This window comes from Venturia canescens, chromosome 2 (genome assembly GCF_019457755.1).
Source record: "Venturia canescens isolate UGA chromosome 2, ASM1945775v1, whole genome shotgun sequence".
NCBI classification, from domain to species: domain Eukaryota; kingdom Metazoa; phylum Arthropoda; class Insecta; order Hymenoptera; family Ichneumonidae; genus Venturia; species Venturia canescens.
The window spans coordinates 27438269-27457457 of record NC_057422.1 but is presented as its reverse complement, the minus strand read 5'-3'; the positions used below and the strand labels follow the sequence as shown (position 1 = coordinate 27457457).

The window sequence follows — 19189 nt, the reverse complement described above, 5'->3', positions numbered from 1 at the left end:
GCCGGAGAGTAGCGCGAGGCAAGGTGAGTGAGCCGGGAAGGGACGAATCGTACCTCCCCGGGAAAAATTCCTTACAGGATATACTGTAAGCTAAGGAGAGATGGGAAAAAGGGCCCGGTGAACACAGCCAAACGAAATGAAAAAAAATATGACAACAATACATTGAATCCATCCATGAAAAAAACTTTAAAACAAAATTTTTATAAAAAATGGGCAAAAAAATTATTTTATAAAAAAAATACAGAACAATTCGAAAAAAATTTCACAAATCTTGAAAAAGCATTATCTTTAAAAAAAACTAAACTGTATCTATTTTTTAAAGTGTTAAAAGAATCAAATAACAAGTAAAAAATAAAAACCGAAAAATCGCGCTTGAAATCATTTTGGAAACCGATGCCTCATTCTTCTTATTTGATTCGAAGGGCTAAATCAATTAAAAAAAAATCCATCTAATTTACGTGCAGCATTAAAATTTATTATATCAATTCGAGGCCAAGTATTTTCTAATGAATTGAAAAAATTACCACTTGAGTTACGTGCAGCACTAAAATTTATGATATCAATCGAAGGACAAGTAATTTATGAGTAACTCCAAATTTCAACATTATGGAATTGTTCTAAGAAGCTTTTAAATCCAAAAAAATCACATGCAAGCTAGTCATTTCTTACTCTATGGTGGCAAAGACTTATAAGAAAATCGATTCTTTTCAGACTTTCAGGAGCTTCTGATATTATTCACAATATTCGACGTCGATTGGATCGATACAAATTATGTTTAAATATGAGTTAAAAGTACTTGTCCGGCCCATCACTATTCATTCAAATAAAAATCAATCATAAAAAAATGAAATTGTACGGCAGAATCCGGTTAAAAATTTATTGACATGCGATTTATTATTAGTTTAATGTTCTTAATAATAGTATAGGTTAGTTATACCGAATGAAATTCGTTCGCTGGAAAAAGTGAGAAGTAAAAATTGCCGTCATTCCAATACCAACTGGGGAGTTATTTTTGGAAGCTTGAACATATTTAATGTGCAAAATGTTTTTTATTTATCGATGCACAATAACATCCCTTGTATAGTACAGGACAATTCGTTTCCATTCTTATTCAATTAGTGCAATTAAGGGAATATTACTTGAAGATAACTCTCTAAATACGCTCTGCATGAATATTTGTGCTCGATCAGATCTAGAGAAGCCCTGATTTTTATTTGAATAAACAATTTTGATGGAAAGTGATGGGCCGGACAAGTACTTTTAACTCATATTTAAACATAATTTGTATCGATCCAATCGACGTCGAATATTGTGAATAATATCAGAAGCTCCTGAAAGCCTAGCTTGCATGTGATTTTTTTGGATTTAAAAGCTTCTTAGAACAATTCCATAATGTTGAAATTTGGAGTTACTCATAAATTACTTGTCCTTCGATTGATATCATAAATTTTAGTGCTGCACGTAACTCAAGTGGTAATTTTTTCAATTCATTAGAAAATACTTGGCCTCGAATTGATATAATAAATTTTAATGCTGCACGTAAATTAGATGGATTTTTTTTCAATTGATTTAGCTGTTCGAATCAAATAAAAAGAATGAGGCATCGGTTTTTAAGTTTTTTTTTTATGGATGGAATTATCAGCAAACACGACACCATCAATGTACTTGTCCCAACCTTTTTTCCCCTAGGTGTAAAATTTTGGCTGAACAAGCCTGGCAACGTGTAATCTCGAAAAACGCAAGTCTTGATGAAAGAGCAAGTGCTTGGGCCGCGACAAACATTATGAAGGCGAAAAAGAAATTTGGTCTAGGTATGAAAGGAGTGACGAAAAAGACCAAAAAAGTGTTTGCCTGAAAAAGATCATCAGTGCTGCAAAGAAAACCATGATTCGCAGTGGTGACCCCCGTGAAATCGTCATGTTAGCATTGAAAGGTGCGCGTGCCAGTGTTAAAGGTGTGAAGTACGCACGCCTCGGGTTCTACCTGTACCTCGCAAAATCGGCGGTTTATTGCCCTTCCTTGTACCCATCTTTGCCGGCCTTAGCGCCGTTGGTGCACTGTCTGGTGGAAGTGCTGCAATAGTCAAAGCTGTAAATGCTGCTCAAGCGGCTAAAAAGGAATTGGAGGAAAGTAAACGTCAAAACCGAACACTCGAGGCTATCGCTTTGGGTAAAGGTTTACATCTGAAACCATACAAACAGGGTTTGGGTCTTTACCTCGGGACAAAAAACGTATAATCACGCTACCACATCAACCACTCACCGACATTGATCTCCTAAAGATGCGAGAGCCATGAAAATTCGTAACTTTCGTGGCGTTTTCATGCGTGATACTTTGCCTGAAAATGGACCACTCAAGCAAGAACCAGCAATCGTGTATTTGGATGAAAATGTGGGCCCTGGGACACACTGGGTTGCATATAAAAAGACTGGTCAACGAGTCACATACTTTGACAGATTCGGCAATCTCCCACCTCCACCCGAACTCATGAGATACTTCAATGTTGGTAGCGTGAAATACAATTATAAAAAGTATCAGGAATACGATACAATAATATGCGGGCATTTATGCTTGAAATTTTTGTGTGGACAACTAAATCGACGAGACAATTATGCACTATATAAATGAGGACTATGGAGCTGCGTGTTTAGTTCAAAATCTGCGAGCATCATGGATGATAGTTTGACGATCACCATTACTGGATCATCCTCCATACTCGAGGCACAATTTTTTCCACCCATCGAACTATCGCCCGACAAAAATTATACTCTTGGGCTCGTCGAGTTGCTCACATTCAATTCGATTCCAAATATCGACATTGGTTGCAATGAATTTCACGTTGGAAATCATGTGGTGACCATTCCAACGGGCAGCTATGAAATTGAAGATATTGAAAAATATTTGAAAACTGAGTTGGCATCTAAAAACATACAAATTCAGCTTAAGCCGAATAATTATACGCTACGCAGTGAAATTGAGTGCAATCAATCGATTGATTTTACATCCAAAAATTCGATTGGACCTTTGCTGGGTTTTACTTCGCACCGATTGGAGCGCAATAAAAGACATGTGTCTGATCTACTCGTGTCCATTCTCAAAGTGAACGCCATTCAAGTCGAGTGTAACATAACCACTGGTGCATACATCAACAGGCGAAAAGTTCAAACAGTTCACGAATTTTTCCCATCCGTACCGGCCGGCTAGAAAATCATCGAAGTACCGTCGAGAGTCATTTGTCTACCAATCACAACTCGTCGCATTGACAATATACAGCTTCGTATTGTTGATCAAAACGGAGATTTGATCAATTTCCGCGGTGAAGTCATCACCATAAAACTTCATATAAAATCTCAATGGGCATAATTTACAATCATCGTATTGGCAATATTAATAAGCCAACATGGGATTGCGAAACTAGTCGTCGATCAACGCTCAAAGAGCTAACACCTCAAAAGCTTCTACTGTTGAAGAGTTTGGGTCTCAAAATTCGTGGAGTTCGCGTGTGTGAAATTATCTGCTTTGCTCGTTGTGCATCTGCTGCCTGCAATGGAGGAAGAAATCGTAAACATCCAGACACCCGTCATGTTTGATGAATCCTTCATACATTATGAGGTTCATGCTCATCAACCATACGCTTCGTCAACATACAACAATAGTGATGAAGTACGTATTTCAATCCAGCATCAAGATTTATCAATTCTACCGAGTAAAAGTTCAATTCACATTTGCGGCAAACTGACAAAGGCGGATGGTACAGCGTTAGCTGCAACGAATTTCGTTTGACAATGACAAAATGACAAATGACAATGCCATTTGTCATTTATTCGAGGAAGTGCGTTATGAACTTAACGCCGTTGAAATCGATCGTAATAAGAATGTGGGAATCACATCTCTTATGAAAGGATATACATCTCATTCGTCGGCGAGAACTACAGTGCTTGAGAACACTGGTTGGGTCGATGTCGATGAGACGAAACCGATTGTGGACGTAGCGGCAACTTTGACGTATGCATACCACTGAGCATGCTGTTGGGATTTGCTGAAGATTATCGAAAAATGGTGGTGAATGCAAAGCACGAATTGATTTTGACTAGATCACGTTCCGATGATAATGCAATAATAACTCAAGTAACCACTGAAGATTATAAAATTACACTACGAAAAATTGAATGGCTCGTTCCATACGTCACCGCGGCGGATGAACGGAAAATTCAATTATTCAAATTCATCGCCAAAGATACTCCAATTCCAATGAGTTTTCGTACGTGGGAATTATATGAATATCCAATGTTACCGCCGACATCGAAACACGTGTGGTCAGTCAAGACATAAACGCAGCTAGAAAAACCTCGACATGTGATCCTGGCATTCCAAACAGGACGAAAGAATAATAAGAGGCAAAATGCGAGTAATTTTGATAATTGCAACGTTACTGATGTAAAATTATACTTGAATTCACAATGTTATCCTTATGGTAATATGAATTTGAATATTGAACAAAATCAGTATGCAGTACTGTACGATATGTATACAAACTTTCAACCGATGTACTACAATAAGGAGGCCGAACCATGGCTTACAAAAACGGAATTTCTCAAATTTGCACCTCTCATTGTGATTGACTGCTCGAAGCAGAACGATTCTCTCAAGTCTGGACCTGTTGATGTGCGCCTCGAATTTGAAACAAGCACAAATATTCCAGCACAAACATGCGCATACTGCCTCATTCTACACGATCGCATCGTTGAATACAATCCTGTGAGTGGTGGGGTGAGAAAATTGGTATAAAATCGTACCATCAACTTCTTCGGCCAACAGTCATCATGAATTTTGTCATCGATCTACAAGGCTTCAAAGGACCCATCAATGAGTTTATACTCAAAGAAATTTCAATCATTCGTGCGGACGTGAAGAAAGCTGAACCTCTCACACTTTTCTTCGCACCACCGTATGCATGGGATTCTCTGCCGATAAAGTATAAAACGTAATTTTCATGGATTATCATGGGATTTTGGTGTTATATCATACGATGCGGCAAGAGGAATAATTCAAACTATCTTACGCGGCGCTCATACCATCTTCGTTAAAGGCTGCGAAAAGTCTTTATGGCTGACGAACTTTTTGGATCTGTCAACGGAGATTGTCGATTTGGAAACTCTGGACTGCCCATCGTTGAAAAGATTGCTGAAAATTCCATCGAAATGCGACCACCATCACCACACCAACGAATCGAAATTTAATTGTGCAACGAAGAATGTAAAATCTTTGCAAAGCTGGTTATACGTATATCATGCATTATGTAATAGAGGGATCTTGGAGAAAACAAAACAATTTTTTCATAAATGTGTAATTTTATTTATACAATATTCCTCCTCCTTCAACATACATTTCATCGGTGATTCAGATATATACATTTTTGCGTTGAGAATATTAGAAATCTCTTTGAGAAAATTCAATAGCGTTCCAATCACCACCGAGATATTTCATGTATAGTTGTCCACAATGAGCCGTTTCCAGAAGTTTCTCGAATACCGCTGGATTCTGATCGAATGCCTTGACAACTCGCGGTGGAAGGAATACGGTGAATTCATTCCTAATTTCGGCGACGTATCTTTTTCCGCATTTGGTATTTGCTGTCCTCACGTCCGAGACGCGATATTATTCGTTGCTTGGAGTTCTTTCAGCTTCTTGGAGGGGAGATACTCTGACTTTGCGATGATATTGTTGATGACGGAGAACTCCATTTTGGATATAGTTTTTTGAGATTTTCTTTAAAGAGCAAGTCTTGACTCAACTTTATGAAGACGTGAAATGATGCTTTTTTCTTCTGGACTTTGCTGTTTGTAGTTTTGCCATCTACCCCTACCCCAAAACTGAATCATCCCCTTCCACACGCTTTCAAACAGGTTCAAACGTGATCTATATTGTGATCGATGCAGTCTCCTCCGGTGGTTTTTTTCTGTACAGGCTCATCTCTTTGATTCTGCCGACGTTATGAACACGTGCATTCTAAACTTGTTCAAACACGTTCACAGCATTTCCTACAATTTCGACGTTGTGGAGCAGGACCGTCAATATGGTCATCCATCGATGATACATTCCAATGATCAACGCAACGACGTAATAATGAAATCTCACTATCGGATTTGTAATATTCCGGTAAACGATCCCACAGAATATCTGTATATTCACCAAAGTATTCTTTGAAGATTCTTGGAGATATAATTTGAAGCTCCTCCGATGTCATTTCACAGGGATTTTTTATCCGTAAAGTCCCATAGATGTTTACAAGTCGTTCCATAATCGAGCACTTTTCACAATTTCTACGTCTGGGTCTAACTGAATCAATATGAGTTCGCACCCAGGGTTGATTAAAATGATCGAAACACGATTGATATGATTGCACATCAGCATCGCACTGCCAATATTTGGGTAAACGATCCCACAACGAAGGAATGGAATTACTATAATGCTTTAAAAGCAAAGCCTTCGGCAATGACTCAAGATCATTCTCCGTTAATGTCGATGGATCTTTCGCTGGATGAATAGCAATAGCATTTTCAAAGCAATCAGGATTGGGGGCGAGGGGTAGGGGAGGGAGGGGGGTGGGGGGAAGGGCAGGTGCATTTTGAAAAAGAAATCTCGTCGGATCTTGCGCCATCTCAGGAATGTGGAGATATGTAACACCGGACATTTATCACTAGACGTCGTGTGACGTGCAATTCTCGGAATTACAATATATTTGTTCAAAGATACAAGTCTCATGTGAAAAGTCAGGGGAGGGGCATTTTCAAAAGAAATCTCATGAAAACTGGCGCCATCTCAGGAATACAAAAATATGTTTGTTTAGAGTAGTGCTTTGGTCCGATAATCAAGAGACTCGGTAGAGTCTCGGGACAAGTACATTGACAGCCCTGTCGTCTGCTGGCCTGAGGCTCTCGCCGAGACTATCTTTTCTCTGAATAAAACGATTCGCGGTGGTGGGGGTAAAACTGGCATGTCATTTTCTAGAATTGCGGAGCTCAAGAGATGTTTTGTTAAGCGAAAATTAGTTTGGAGACTAAATTTCAAAATCTCTTTCGAATGAGCCCGAAACCAACACGATCAGTAGCGTAATTGCTGAGAAAACACTTTGCACAGGCTCAAGATTATGCAAAAGTTACTAACACATTTAGAAATTTGACATGTCTGTATATAATACCATCAAAGGCCTCATGTCCCTCGGTCTAACTTCGCGGCGGTGTCGCGGACTGACGTCACATGCCGAGATCTCGAAAGTCACCAGCCGAAGTTTCACGTCATGTTGACGTTTGGGGTTATGATGTTATGAAGTGCGTGCGGGATAACTAAAAATAATTTTCGTCATCTAACGAAGTGCATATTACTATTTATTTCGTTAAATTTTGTGATATATTAAACCAGTATCAAAGCGGCCGCGTAAATGTAGTCTGTGATATGTGTGCGAAAACGGATATAAAAAATGCGCGATGCATATATGTCAACGAAAACTTTTCAAGATTTCATTATTTTGTTCGACTGGAAATAAGCGTTAACTAAAATAATCTTTCAATTAAATCAGAGTGCGAGAAATATTGTCCAGTGTAAATATATTGTCAGTAGGCTAGGTTATATATATGAAGGCGTCAGATTATATATATGAATAAATACAACAAAAACACACAGAACTGTTAGAATGATGTTGTAAACTTTAATTGAATAAATGTTTTCTAATTTATTTCTCATGTTTCCCATATTTTGCTTCATATTCAGTTTGGCTCTGCCCTCTCCGATCCTTGTTTTCACTCCATCGGTTTGCAGCGGATCGATACATATCATTAATTAATTGCCTAATATGTGTCCTATGATTTTCTACTATTTCTTCATGCTGATTGTGGTAACGTGATTCAAGAGGTTTCCAGCTATGATCATCAATCTCACATTTTGTACATCAGATTCTCAAAACAGTTTCTGGTCTTGATATAAGTGTAGTTATTCTTTTTCCACCTGGTCTGTCGAGTAACAAATTTTGAAACTTATTCCAAAAAGTCTTTGGATGCTTTGTTTGCTGATCATATGAAAAGTCGAATCTTTGGAATGCAGTAGGCAAACACAAATTTTGACAACAATACTTATGAAATGACATGTATGTTGAGTATTCCCACTTTGCAAACTACAAATGTGGAATTATTAGTGAAAAGATTCATTACGCTAAGTCTACAGTTGCTCAGTTTTGGATGCGATCAAATATAATGCCTGCTAACATCCATGGGAACATACAGAATTTCTGAATACAATGTTCGCTATGTAATTTCAACGTAACATCATGACTTTTGCCAACTTTTCTCTATAATACTATAGATTTGTATTATCGAAATACAGCAAATATCTGCGAATTATAAAATTGATATACTGTGTCACTCATTTTACTTTTTAAAACTAACTGTAACATATATATGAAGTAAACACTCATCACAGAAGTCTTCAGTTGCTCATTTATGGATAGATTTTAAATTGCTGTCTTCAAAATTTATTGCGCAGATACATTGAATCGCAGCAGATACCTGCGAACTCTGAAATTTCTGTGCATAAATATGTGTGTTAAGTATCACCCCCTATCTTTGATTATGAGAATGAGTAATAGAACTTGGTTTAGTAAGTTTTAAAGTATTTCTTTTTAAATACTATTGAAGTTTGTATTACTGCGGTATGAAGCGAATACCTCCAAACTTTCATATTTTTGTGTCGCAGCATGTGTGCCAATCATTTAAATTTTTTACTCCAACCGTAACATGTAATCTCAAAAATTCATCACAAACGTCTTCAGCTTTTCTAAATTCCTAAATTTTCCGTTTTCTATTTTATTCTGAGTTTTTAAACTTTTAAATTCATTCGTGAATTCTCCTGAAATTGTTTTTCTCCAAAACCAATGCAGATACCTTAAACGTTTTTGAATTCCGTTGCTCTGTTGAATTAAGTACGCTCAGTTTTTTTTGCTTTTTTGAGTTCTGACATAATAAATGTTTCCGGGTGCCTTTTTTCAGCAACTATCAAACTGTAGATAATTGGATCTCAGCGGCCACTTGCAAACTTTGGAAATATATTTCATCGGAGACACGTTTTGAATGATACGAAAATGTCTAGATTCAGAATGCAAAAGCAACATTTAAAAAGGGCCAATTCCGTTGGATTTGTTGTGTCTTGAATTTGATCTATCTTTCCTCTTTTCCTTTATTTTTCCTAACGTTATCAGCCGAAAATCATATCTCGGCCCGCAACACGCATTGCTCCATGCTCTTGAGTTCCCAATGGACGAAACATATTAGAAGACAAAGAGAAAAATAACCAAAGTCCAAGAATAAACCTCTATCGAAATATTTTCAGTATAATGTCGACGAAAAATAGGTCTTTTTCGTGAAAACCAACGTTATACGCCGAAAATTATAAACAATTCATAGAAATTTAAACTAAAATCTTATAGTCATCTGAACATAAATAAGGATCTTTTGAGAAAAAAGACGTGATATCAAACCATAAACTTCCCCTAGGGAAAAAAAAGGTTGGGACAAGTACATTGATGGTCCCTCGTTTGCTGATAATTCCACCCATAAAAAAAACTTTAAACAAAATTTTTTTTTAATTGTAAAAAAAATTATTTAAATACAGAACAATTCGAAAAAAATTTTACAAATCTTGAAAAAATGTTATATTAATAAAAAACTAATCTGCATCTATTTTTTAAAGTGTCAAACGAATTAAATAACAAGTAAAAAATAATAAACCGAAAAATCGCCCTTGAAATCATTTTGGAAACCGATGCCTCATTCTTCTTATTTGATTCGAACAGCTAAATCAATTGAAAAAAATTCCATCTAATTTACGTGCAACATTAAAATTTATTATATCAATTCGGACTAAGTATTTTCTAATGAATTAAAAAAAGTTACCATTTGAATTACGTGCAGCACTAAAATTTATGATATCAATCGGTGGACAAGTATTGTATTAGTAACTCCAAATTTTGACATTATTGAATTGTTCTAAGAAGCTTTCAAATCCAAAAGAATCACATGCAAGCTAGTCATTTCTTACTCTATGGTGGCAGAGACTTATAAGAAAATCGATTCTTCTCAGACTTTCAGGATCCTCTGGTATTATTCACAAAATTTGACGTCGATTGGATCGATACAAATTATGTTTAAATATGTGTTAAAAGTACTTGTCCGGCCCATCACTATTCATTCAATAAAGAATCAATCATAAAAAAACGAAATGGCACGGCAGAATCTCGTTAAAAGTTTGTTGAAATGCGATTCATTATTAATTTAATGTTCTTAATAATAGTATAGGTTAGTTCTTATTCCGAATGGAACTCGTTCGCTGGAAGAATAAGTGGGAAGTAAAAATTGCCGTCATCGAATGTAAACTGCAGAGTTATTTTGGAAGCTTCAACATATACATTATGTACAATTTTTTTCATTTATCGATGCACAATAATATCCCTTCTATATTGCGGAATAATTTGTTTCCGTTTTTTATTAAATTAGTGCAATTAAGTAAAAATTACTTGAAGATAATTCTCTCAATTCCCTCTGCATGAATACTTGTGATCCATCAGTTCTAGACAAGCCCTGACTTTTATTTGGATGAACAATTTAAACGGAAAGTGATGGGCCGGACAAGTACTTTTAACACATATTTAAACATAATTTGTATCGATCCAATCGACGTCGAATTTTGTGAATAATACCAGAGGATCCTGAAAGTCTGAGAAGAATCGATTTTCTTATAAGTCTCTGCCACCATAGAGTAAGAAATGACTAGCTTGCATGTGATTCTTTTGGATTTGAAAGCTTCTTAGAACAATTCAATAATGTCAAAATTTGGAGTTACTAATACAATACTTGTCCACCGATTGATATCATAAATTTTAGTGCTGCACGTAATTCAAATGGTAACTTTTTTTAATTCATTAGAAAATACTTAGTCCGAATTGATATAATAAATTTTAATGTTGCACGTAAATTAGATGGAATTTTTTTCAATTGATTTAGCTGTTCGAATCAAATAAGAAGAATGAGGCATCGGTTTCCAAAATGATTTCAAGGGCGATTTTTCGGTTTATTATTTTTTACTTGTTATTTAATTCGTTTGACACTTTAAAAAATAGATGCAGATTAGTTTTTTATTAATATAACATTTTTTCAAGATTTGTAAAATTTTTTTCGAATTGTTCTGTATTTAAATAATTTTTTTTACAATTAAAAAAAAATTTTGTTTAAAGTTTTTTTTATGGGTGGAATTATCAGCAAACGAGGGACCATCAATGTACTTGTCCCAACCTTTTTTTTCCCTAGGGGTTGAGATCTTTTCTGAAAAGAGCAGGTCACTTTTTCAAAAGAAAATTCCGTCCTATGCAATCTCATGATCACACCGGAAACATAAATCAGTCATTCGAGAAGTGCGGCAATCTTTTGTCATCAAAGTGCCGCCGCACCCCCGCTGGCCGAGAACCTTTCCCCTCCACATACCATGCAGCCCCGCAACGGTCCCCGCGCTCCCCCGTCCCCGCTCGCCCCGGAGATCCCAGAGTTAGAACTGGCATAGCCTTACTACTAACGTCAACATGACGACGTGAAACTTCGGCTGGTAACTTTTGAGCTCTCGAGCTCCTTAGCTTTCCGCCAATCTTCCTTTCTCTTTCTATTGGATGTCATTGGCCAAAAAATTCTCTCACCCTTCATTGGTTGCAACAAAAATTCTCCCACCAGGGATTGGTGATCATGGGGGCCAAGGGGCCTATGTTTGTAGCGGTTGGAGTACGTATACAGATACGTCAAATCCTGAATGTGTTAGTAACTTTTACAGAATCTTAAGCCTGTGCAAAGTTTTTTCTCAGAAATTACGACACCGATCATGCTGATTTTGGGCTCATTCGACAGAGAACTTCTTAATTAGCTGAAAGTTCACTTTTCAAAGCCGTACATAGCTCATAAGCTTCGCAATTGAAGAAAATTACATGGCAATTTTATCCCCACCACCGCGAATCGTTTATTCAGAGAAAGTATAGCCTCGGCGAGAGCCTCAGACTCAGACGACAGGGCTGTTAATGTACTTGTCCTGAGACTCTACCGAGTCTCTTGATATGACATTCGTATGGTCTGTAAGAATAGCATTGGAAATGAAAACTATCGAAATTTATATCATCGAGTGAATACAAATTCAGAGAATGAAAATTCGATTTAACACTTAGTCTGCTAAACAGTCAATCGAGAATATAAATTTCAAATTACTTATTTTTTATCAATCTAATATTACAATTTTAAAAATTTCGAAATATCGGTCGTTCTACAATTCGGTTATTCGACATTTTTTTACCCCACCTTTTTTAAAGTTTACTGCTATTTTCTTAAGCAACGGAGTTTGAAGATAAATCATTTTTTGAAAACACATATCTTTTTTACAATGTTGTTTTTTTCTAAAACTAATTTTTTTCTCCACTTCATTTTATTCCATCAACATTACTCGTAACCAAATCGATCCTTATCAAATGATTCTAAGGCAGTATACATGGCACTGTAAAAACGTGTTTACTAAAAAATTTAAAGTTATCTACTCACCGACTTTACTCTTTGAAGTATTTTTTCTCTCCAATGATCCGAAGTTTATTGGGGTAAAGAGAAATGGCCCGTGATCTTCTTTGACGCGTTCAATTTTTTGCGGCTGCAAATGGGGCTGAAGATTTTTCAAAACGAAAGACTTTGTTGTTGGTATATTTATCAAATTAGCGGGTGGTACGACAATTCCTGAGTCTAGAACCTGTTGTCAGAAAAAAAAATGAGAAAGATTTTTTGAGCTCATATGTACGGGGTCCCCACTCTTACGTGAAGAAATAACAAATTCATGATTATTATGAGTTTACTTGTGTGTATGAGATAAGGTTTGCAGTTCATATAATTTTCTTAACCGGTTGACCGGTATTGTATCATATATGTATATTGTATTCACCAATTATGGAATGAATTTATGCCGGAGGGTCTGAATTATGAGTACAGGTCATTGCTTTTCAATAGTTCGTGTCACTGTGAGCTTTCATGATTCTTTTCAAATTTTTCTGTTGAGCCGTTTTGAAGTTATAGAGGTTTGAAAATTTGCGATCGTTGATTTTTTGTGTTAGAAATATCGAATCCCTGAATTATTTTTTGGAATATTGAATGTTAATAATATTTATATAAAAAAATCTCAGCTTATTGCTAAAAATATTTTGAGTATTCTCAGATATCTGGAAAATCCCGAAAAAAAACGATTATAGCTTTAAAATCGCTTTTTTCCTAATGTATCATTTAAAAAATTTTCTTACTTATAATTTTCGTAAAGTTCAGATTTTTTTACAAAGGAACAGTACTATTTTATTTTGGGATTCTTAAAAAATCAACCACAAAACAATTGAGTTGAATATGAATTATCGGTGTGTGCTATGCTGCCGCAACGATCATCACGTTATTTCTGAGTTGAAATTCCTTGTTAAAAGAATTTCTATGTCAACAGGGTCGAAATCAGTTGTTGCGTCCGCGAAGACCGTCGCGAAGGGACGAGTTATCAAGGACGAGTATTTAAGGGACTTAGGCCAAAAGAGCTGAACTCCAACTCGATACTTTTACAACAAGTTAACAATAAGTTTATTTAAGAAGTTACAAATTCCAGGTTTTAGTGCCTCGAGACCAATCGTTACAATTCTCGTCAAAGACTGTTGAATTTTGGTTAGTTGGTAAATTTGTAGACTCGGGGGTTTTTCCCCCTTTCGCGACAATATGGCGTGATATGCTTTCTCAAAGTTTCGGTGATGACATCGAGGGTCGATGCGCTCATTCGAGAACGTCGATATTCCGCCGTCGATACATTTATGCTGAGAACGCTTAATTTATATACTCTTTATTTTAGGAGTGCGATGTACGGGCACAACACAGTGAAGACAATAAAGATTTAGAGCAATTTGAATAAAAAGTTATGGACCACACAAGTACTTTTAACACGTATTTAAACATAATTTTATGATGTTAAAATAAATGAAATATCACAGATAACGCTCTTAAGAGGATGGATCAGTCGGTATATTACAACCGTGAGTGAGAGAGAGATAATTGCAAATTTCGAAATCGAAATTCTTTGACACAGTTTGACCGATTAAAAAAAGGCTCTGTCAGTCGATTTTTGCCATCTTTCTGCGTAGGCTGACAGAGCCGTTTTTTAATCGATCAAACTGTGTCAAAGAATTTCGATTTCGAAAATTCCAAGTGAGGTTAGTCATCTGATCCATACTCTTAAGCGCGTCAATGTTGGAATGTTGGAAAACATCATTTTGGGGTAGTTCTAAATCATATAAACTGTTTTTCAATAAGGTTTCTTAATGTTTTTGAATGTTTTATGAGATGTTTAAAAAAACTTTCCTCAATAATTGTCGTTAATTTTTATGCATTTTATAATGATTTTGATGTCCTTCGAATGATTGAAGTAATCCCCTCAATTTGTTCACGATTTCTAATTAATGTTTCCACAATTTTGTGAAATTAAAATCATTTTCCGTAAGGTTTATGATTTTTTTCGATCGTTGTTGAATTTGTTCCCCTTATTTATAATTTTTGTTTGTAATTTGTTGTTGAAATCATTTTTACCCCTAATTACTCACTTGGGGTCTAAACGACCCCATTTGTTTTTTATAGTTCTGACGTTTTCCAGCAAGCGACACTGTAGAATATTGTGCAACACTGTGTAATGCAGTGTCGTATGGTGCCCGTGCTATTCCCTGTTGTTGCGACGCATTGTGTAACACAGTGTTGCTCTGTGATGTTTGCTGAAAAATGTTCCTAAAGAAGTGTGAGTGATTAGGGTTAATAGAAAAACATATGAAGACTTTTCAATATGTTTAGAAAAGGGCATAGTTCGTCGTTCTCGCGTGAGGCCCTCAGTCGACGGTTGATCTCTCGTTTGAGCCAAGTGGTGCCGTGTACCTCTGCGCGCGCCTCCTTGCCTTGTGTTCCGCACGCCGGTAGCTATAAACCGGCACTTTCTCGCTCTCTTCCCTTCGGATCGTGACGCGCGACGGATCGATACTTCCTCACGATTACATTTCTATTTTCGGGATTTTCTTTCCTTCGCATTGTGTCGTATGAAAGTGTTCGTGAGTGTCGCGATTTACGACCGCGTCATTCTCGTCCATCGAAATACGAAGATCAGAATTTGCTTCGGTGTTTTTCACTTTGACTTCGCACAATATTCTTTCGGAAATCATTCCATAACCGGCTCTCTTCGATGGCTTCGCCGCCATATTGACTCTCTGTAACTCTTCGATACGAATAAAGACTGATATTTTTGGATATTTTTTACACTGAATACTTTGCCTTCGTTTTCGTTCTTTTTTACAATACAAATTTTTACACTCCCATCCTCACAAACCAGGAATTCCTTCGAAATTAAACACAATAAAACAAATTTTTTTTTAATTGATTTTCCTCAAAATTTGACAGAAAGAGCGGGGTCGAAACTCGAACTGGTTAGAAAATCTAGAAAACACGCTGCGATTGAATCTTATTCACTTCAGAGAAACCCATCTGAAGATTTACAATTTTTTTTCAATTTTCTGTCGGATTCTCCTCTAGAAACACTTAAACCCCTGCGCGGATACGATTCGCATCGATCGACGAGTAAGGGATAGCATCATGAGCGCTCGATTTTCACAAATTTGGGAGTGGGACTAAAAGTAATCGCCGAACGAACCAAATTCGATATGGAGCACGATTTTTTCCGAAAGTATTGCACTTTCGGAAGATTATTGAAAACAATTTGTGCTCGATTTCGTTTCCGGTTCGCTCCGCTATTGAAATTCCCCGCCAGCTGCGGCGTTGAAGCTCGAACTCGTCAGAAAATCTGGAAAACACGCTGCGATTAAAACATATTTACTTCAGAGAATCCCATCTGAAGATTTGCAAATTTTTTTTCAGTAATCTGCCGTATTTCAAATATGTAGTAATCGACAAAAGAACTGAATCTGATATGGAGCGCGATTTTTTTCAAAAGTATTGCACTTTCGAACGATTATAATAATTATTCGTGCTCGAGTTCATTCTCGATTCGCTGTGGGATTCAAATGCCCTGCTATCTAATGCGCCGAAACTCATGCTACCCCCAACATCTGAAACACACAGAGATTCAAGAATCAAGGGTGTCCCATTTTAATCTTACACCTGATTTTTCTCGGAAAATATTGCTCGGATCAAATATTGTGTGCAACAAAACTTTTAGGGGTTGAAGGGGGACGTTTGATAAAAATTAGTTTGTGGATCCAAAATTCAAAATGGCGTCGTTAGAATGGCCGACATGTTTTTTTCGAATGGAAACATAACTTTTTTTCATCACCAAAAAAATTTTCAGCGCAAAACCAACAACTTTTGTTGGAAAAATTTTTTGATTAAGTTCATATTTTTTAAGTGAGGACATCATTTTCAACTATTTTAGAGGTATCCAGGATGCACCGCGAAGAGATCTTTAACGTACCAAGTGCAAGTGCGTTTGCGTGTGCGTCTGCATATGCGTGCATACGTGGAGGTGCATGTGTGTGTGTTTTTTATTTTCATTTTATTTTTCAACTTTTTTTAAAAAGAGGGGCATGCAATGCCTTTATGCCCATAGGTACGAGCTCACAAGGATTAGGTCTCTGCGGTTCGTCACTACCGCAGTATTTTCGGACTCCAAACCCTCCTTGTGAGTGTACTCTGATCCCTCCCTAGAGATGTTCAAAGATCCCTCCATTCATGTTTAAACATGCCTGAACTCTTCTCTCAAAACCATCAACTGTGCGTAGGAGAACATCTCTCGGGATCGCACGGCAGGCAGCTCTTATCCGCTCCTTCATGTTCTCTCGTGATTCAGGTCGATACAAATTTTCAGCTCGGAAGTAATTACCCCGACACCTCCCTAAAATAAGGAGCATATCAACGATTTCGTTGGGACTGAAATCTGCCATTGTTTGCTAATTTTCAGAATTTTCCTCTAATTTAAGAACTTTTAAAAATTTCGAGAATCAAGAATTTTTCTCTGATTTCAGAACCTTTACAAATTTTCGATTTCGTCTCTTGCTAATGGCTGCGGAATCAGAAGATAAACGTTTCAATCAATTTTTCATCCGTGGGCGATCACAATGACTTCTAAAATAAAAAATTCTTCTCTGATTTAAAACTCTAAAGTAAGAGAACTACGCAAAGTCAGACTACGTCAGTACTACCAATGATGTTTTCTTTAATCTCTTACAAAGTTGGCACCTTTACAAGACTACCACAAAAATAGTCTACCTTTAAGAATCTCTACCGCTCGATTTCCACCAAGGAAATGTCGACCTACAAAATAACATTATCACGTCTGAAACTACCAAAATTTTTTCACTACCATAGTAAGTTTACCAGCGATAGATCACTACCATAATAAATCTCTACCAACCCAATCTCTACCACTATCCTACTTTACCGACGAAAGCTATGCCACAGCCATGTCTACCATCATAATGGTCAACCGCGAAAAAATCTTTACCAAGCGTCATACCTACCATTGATGAAGATAAATTTTTACCGTCGATAACTCATCATTTCATGATATTTTTTTCAAAAAGTCTCCATAGATGGCAGCATTAATCATCAACATAAAAATTTGCGCGAAGCACAGTAGTGAACCGTTTTGAATTAAACTATCATTTATTTGTATCAATTGTATTGTATTAATACAGATGACGGTTTTAATCAGCATCGAAAGAAAATTTTGCAGGAAGCCATTTTGAATGTCAAATGTAAGAGCCCAAATCAAAGTTGCACGATTAATTGTCAAATTTTTCATCAGTTGTGTTTTATTTTCAATGAGATAGCTTTATATATCGGTTTCTGTAGCTGAATTGCACATTCGGGATTGTTGCTGCATCGAAGATGTACCGAAATGAACATACGTGGGCGCGTGATCTACGAACTTGTAAGCAATTGCAATTAAAGTAAATGTAAAATAATAAAAAAAATTTGTAACGAAACCTTCATGGAAGTGTAAATAATAGTTAAAGTTTTGCATTAATTTTTTATTTCATTGCAGGGACGTTGGGAGAAGATCAAAAACTGATATTATTGAGAGCTTTCAGTTATGACAATCTATTTCGGACACGATGGAGTCATGTCAAATATGTTGTTAATGAGGACATTTGGGGGTAAGTGTTTTTTATCTTTGGTTTAAAAATAATTAATCATTTCAAAGTATCATACTTTCTAAGTTTTTGCGTTAAATTAATTGTAGCAAAATGGCTGAGGAACCAATTTTTGTTCGGAGACAAAAAACCCCGCTGGAGCTGTACGATCGGTGGTGTTTATTAATTGATAAATTCGAGGTAAGTTATCAAGTATTATTATTATTTCAATTAAATTACAAATAACCTAACAGAATTTATACATTTTTCAGGAAATTCGAAAGGTTCCGAAAGAAGATCGTTGGTGTAAACATTATTGGGAAAATTACGGCTTATTAAGACGATTCTACAAAGACTGTGAATAATGAAATATTATTAATTATGTCTATATCCTAACGTAAATAAACCTATATCCTAACGAAATAAAATCGTCTTCCCTTGGTATTCAACAAATTATTATATGAATGCCAATTTATATTAATAAATGGCATTGTAACTAATATGAAATGTAACAATAAAAATTCATTGTAACTGAAAGTGTTTTATTTCTGTTGCTAGTGTTTCATTTTCAGTATCGGTGTGCTTGTATATAATGAATGGTTCATCATACGAATGTTCGTTAAAAAAATGATAGTTTCGACGATCTTTTGTTTTATATTATAGTTGCTATGACGACGTGCTTTTTGTTTTCTGTGCTAATGAAATATTTTAATAGTTATAATAGAGGCGTCGAAAAATAGTTCGATTACGATGATCGTGGTTCCGGGCCAACGTGTAAGCAGCTTGCGTTTCCTCCATGAAGGCCATATTTACCACCGAGACGTCAGATTCGAAGAAGACGAAAATAAATACGTATGTTCCCAAAGGACCACACAATCGCGATGTCCAGTGGTTAGCAAAGTGTCAGTAAACGGAGATATAGTTATAACAGGGCAACACTCGCATCCACGGCGGAATCTTGAAAACTTACTACGATTGGAA

The 19189-nt window shown here is 36.3% G+C and overlaps 2 protein-coding genes across 7 annotated transcripts in view; one reads left to right on the top strand and one right to left on the bottom strand.

The window, feature by feature from the left end:
- brun (trafficking protein particle complex subunit brun) overlaps positions 1-19189 on the bottom strand; it is a 595546-nt gene that overhangs the window by 484406 nt on the left and 91951 nt on the right. For all 6 annotated transcript variants that reach the window (XR_006259965.1, XM_043411897.1, XM_043411899.1 and 3 more), the window contains exon 5: positions 12618-12816. Coding sequence is in view for 5 of the 6 variants with exons in the window: in XM_043411897.1 (XP_043267832.1) it covers positions 12618-12816 (199 nt within the window). In the remaining variant the exon portion in view is untranslated. The remainder of the gene's footprint in view (positions 1-12617; positions 12817-19189) is intronic.
- On the top strand, positions 17785-18643 carry LOC122406452 (uncharacterized). The gene is made up of 5 exons (XM_043411908.1): positions 17785-17830; positions 17928-18006; positions 18121-18232; positions 18319-18409; positions 18481-18643. Exons 1-5 carry the CDS (start codon positions 17822-17824, stop codon positions 18571-18573), a joined length of 384 nt encoding a protein of 127 aa, XP_043267843.1. The 5' UTR covers positions 17785-17821; the 3' UTR covers positions 18574-18643.

Excerpts from the sequence above, each read along its gene's own strand:
- LOC122406452 (XM_043411908.1), top strand. Across the intron at positions 18,007-18,120 it reads GGCGCGTGATCTACGAACTT|GGACGTTGGGAGAAGATCAA; the intron begins GTAAGCAATTGC and ends ATTTCATTGCAG. Across the intron at positions 18,233-18,318 it reads GTTAATGAGGACATTTGGGG|CAAAATGGCTGAGGAACCAA; the intron begins GTAAGTGTTTTT and ends AATTAATTGTAG.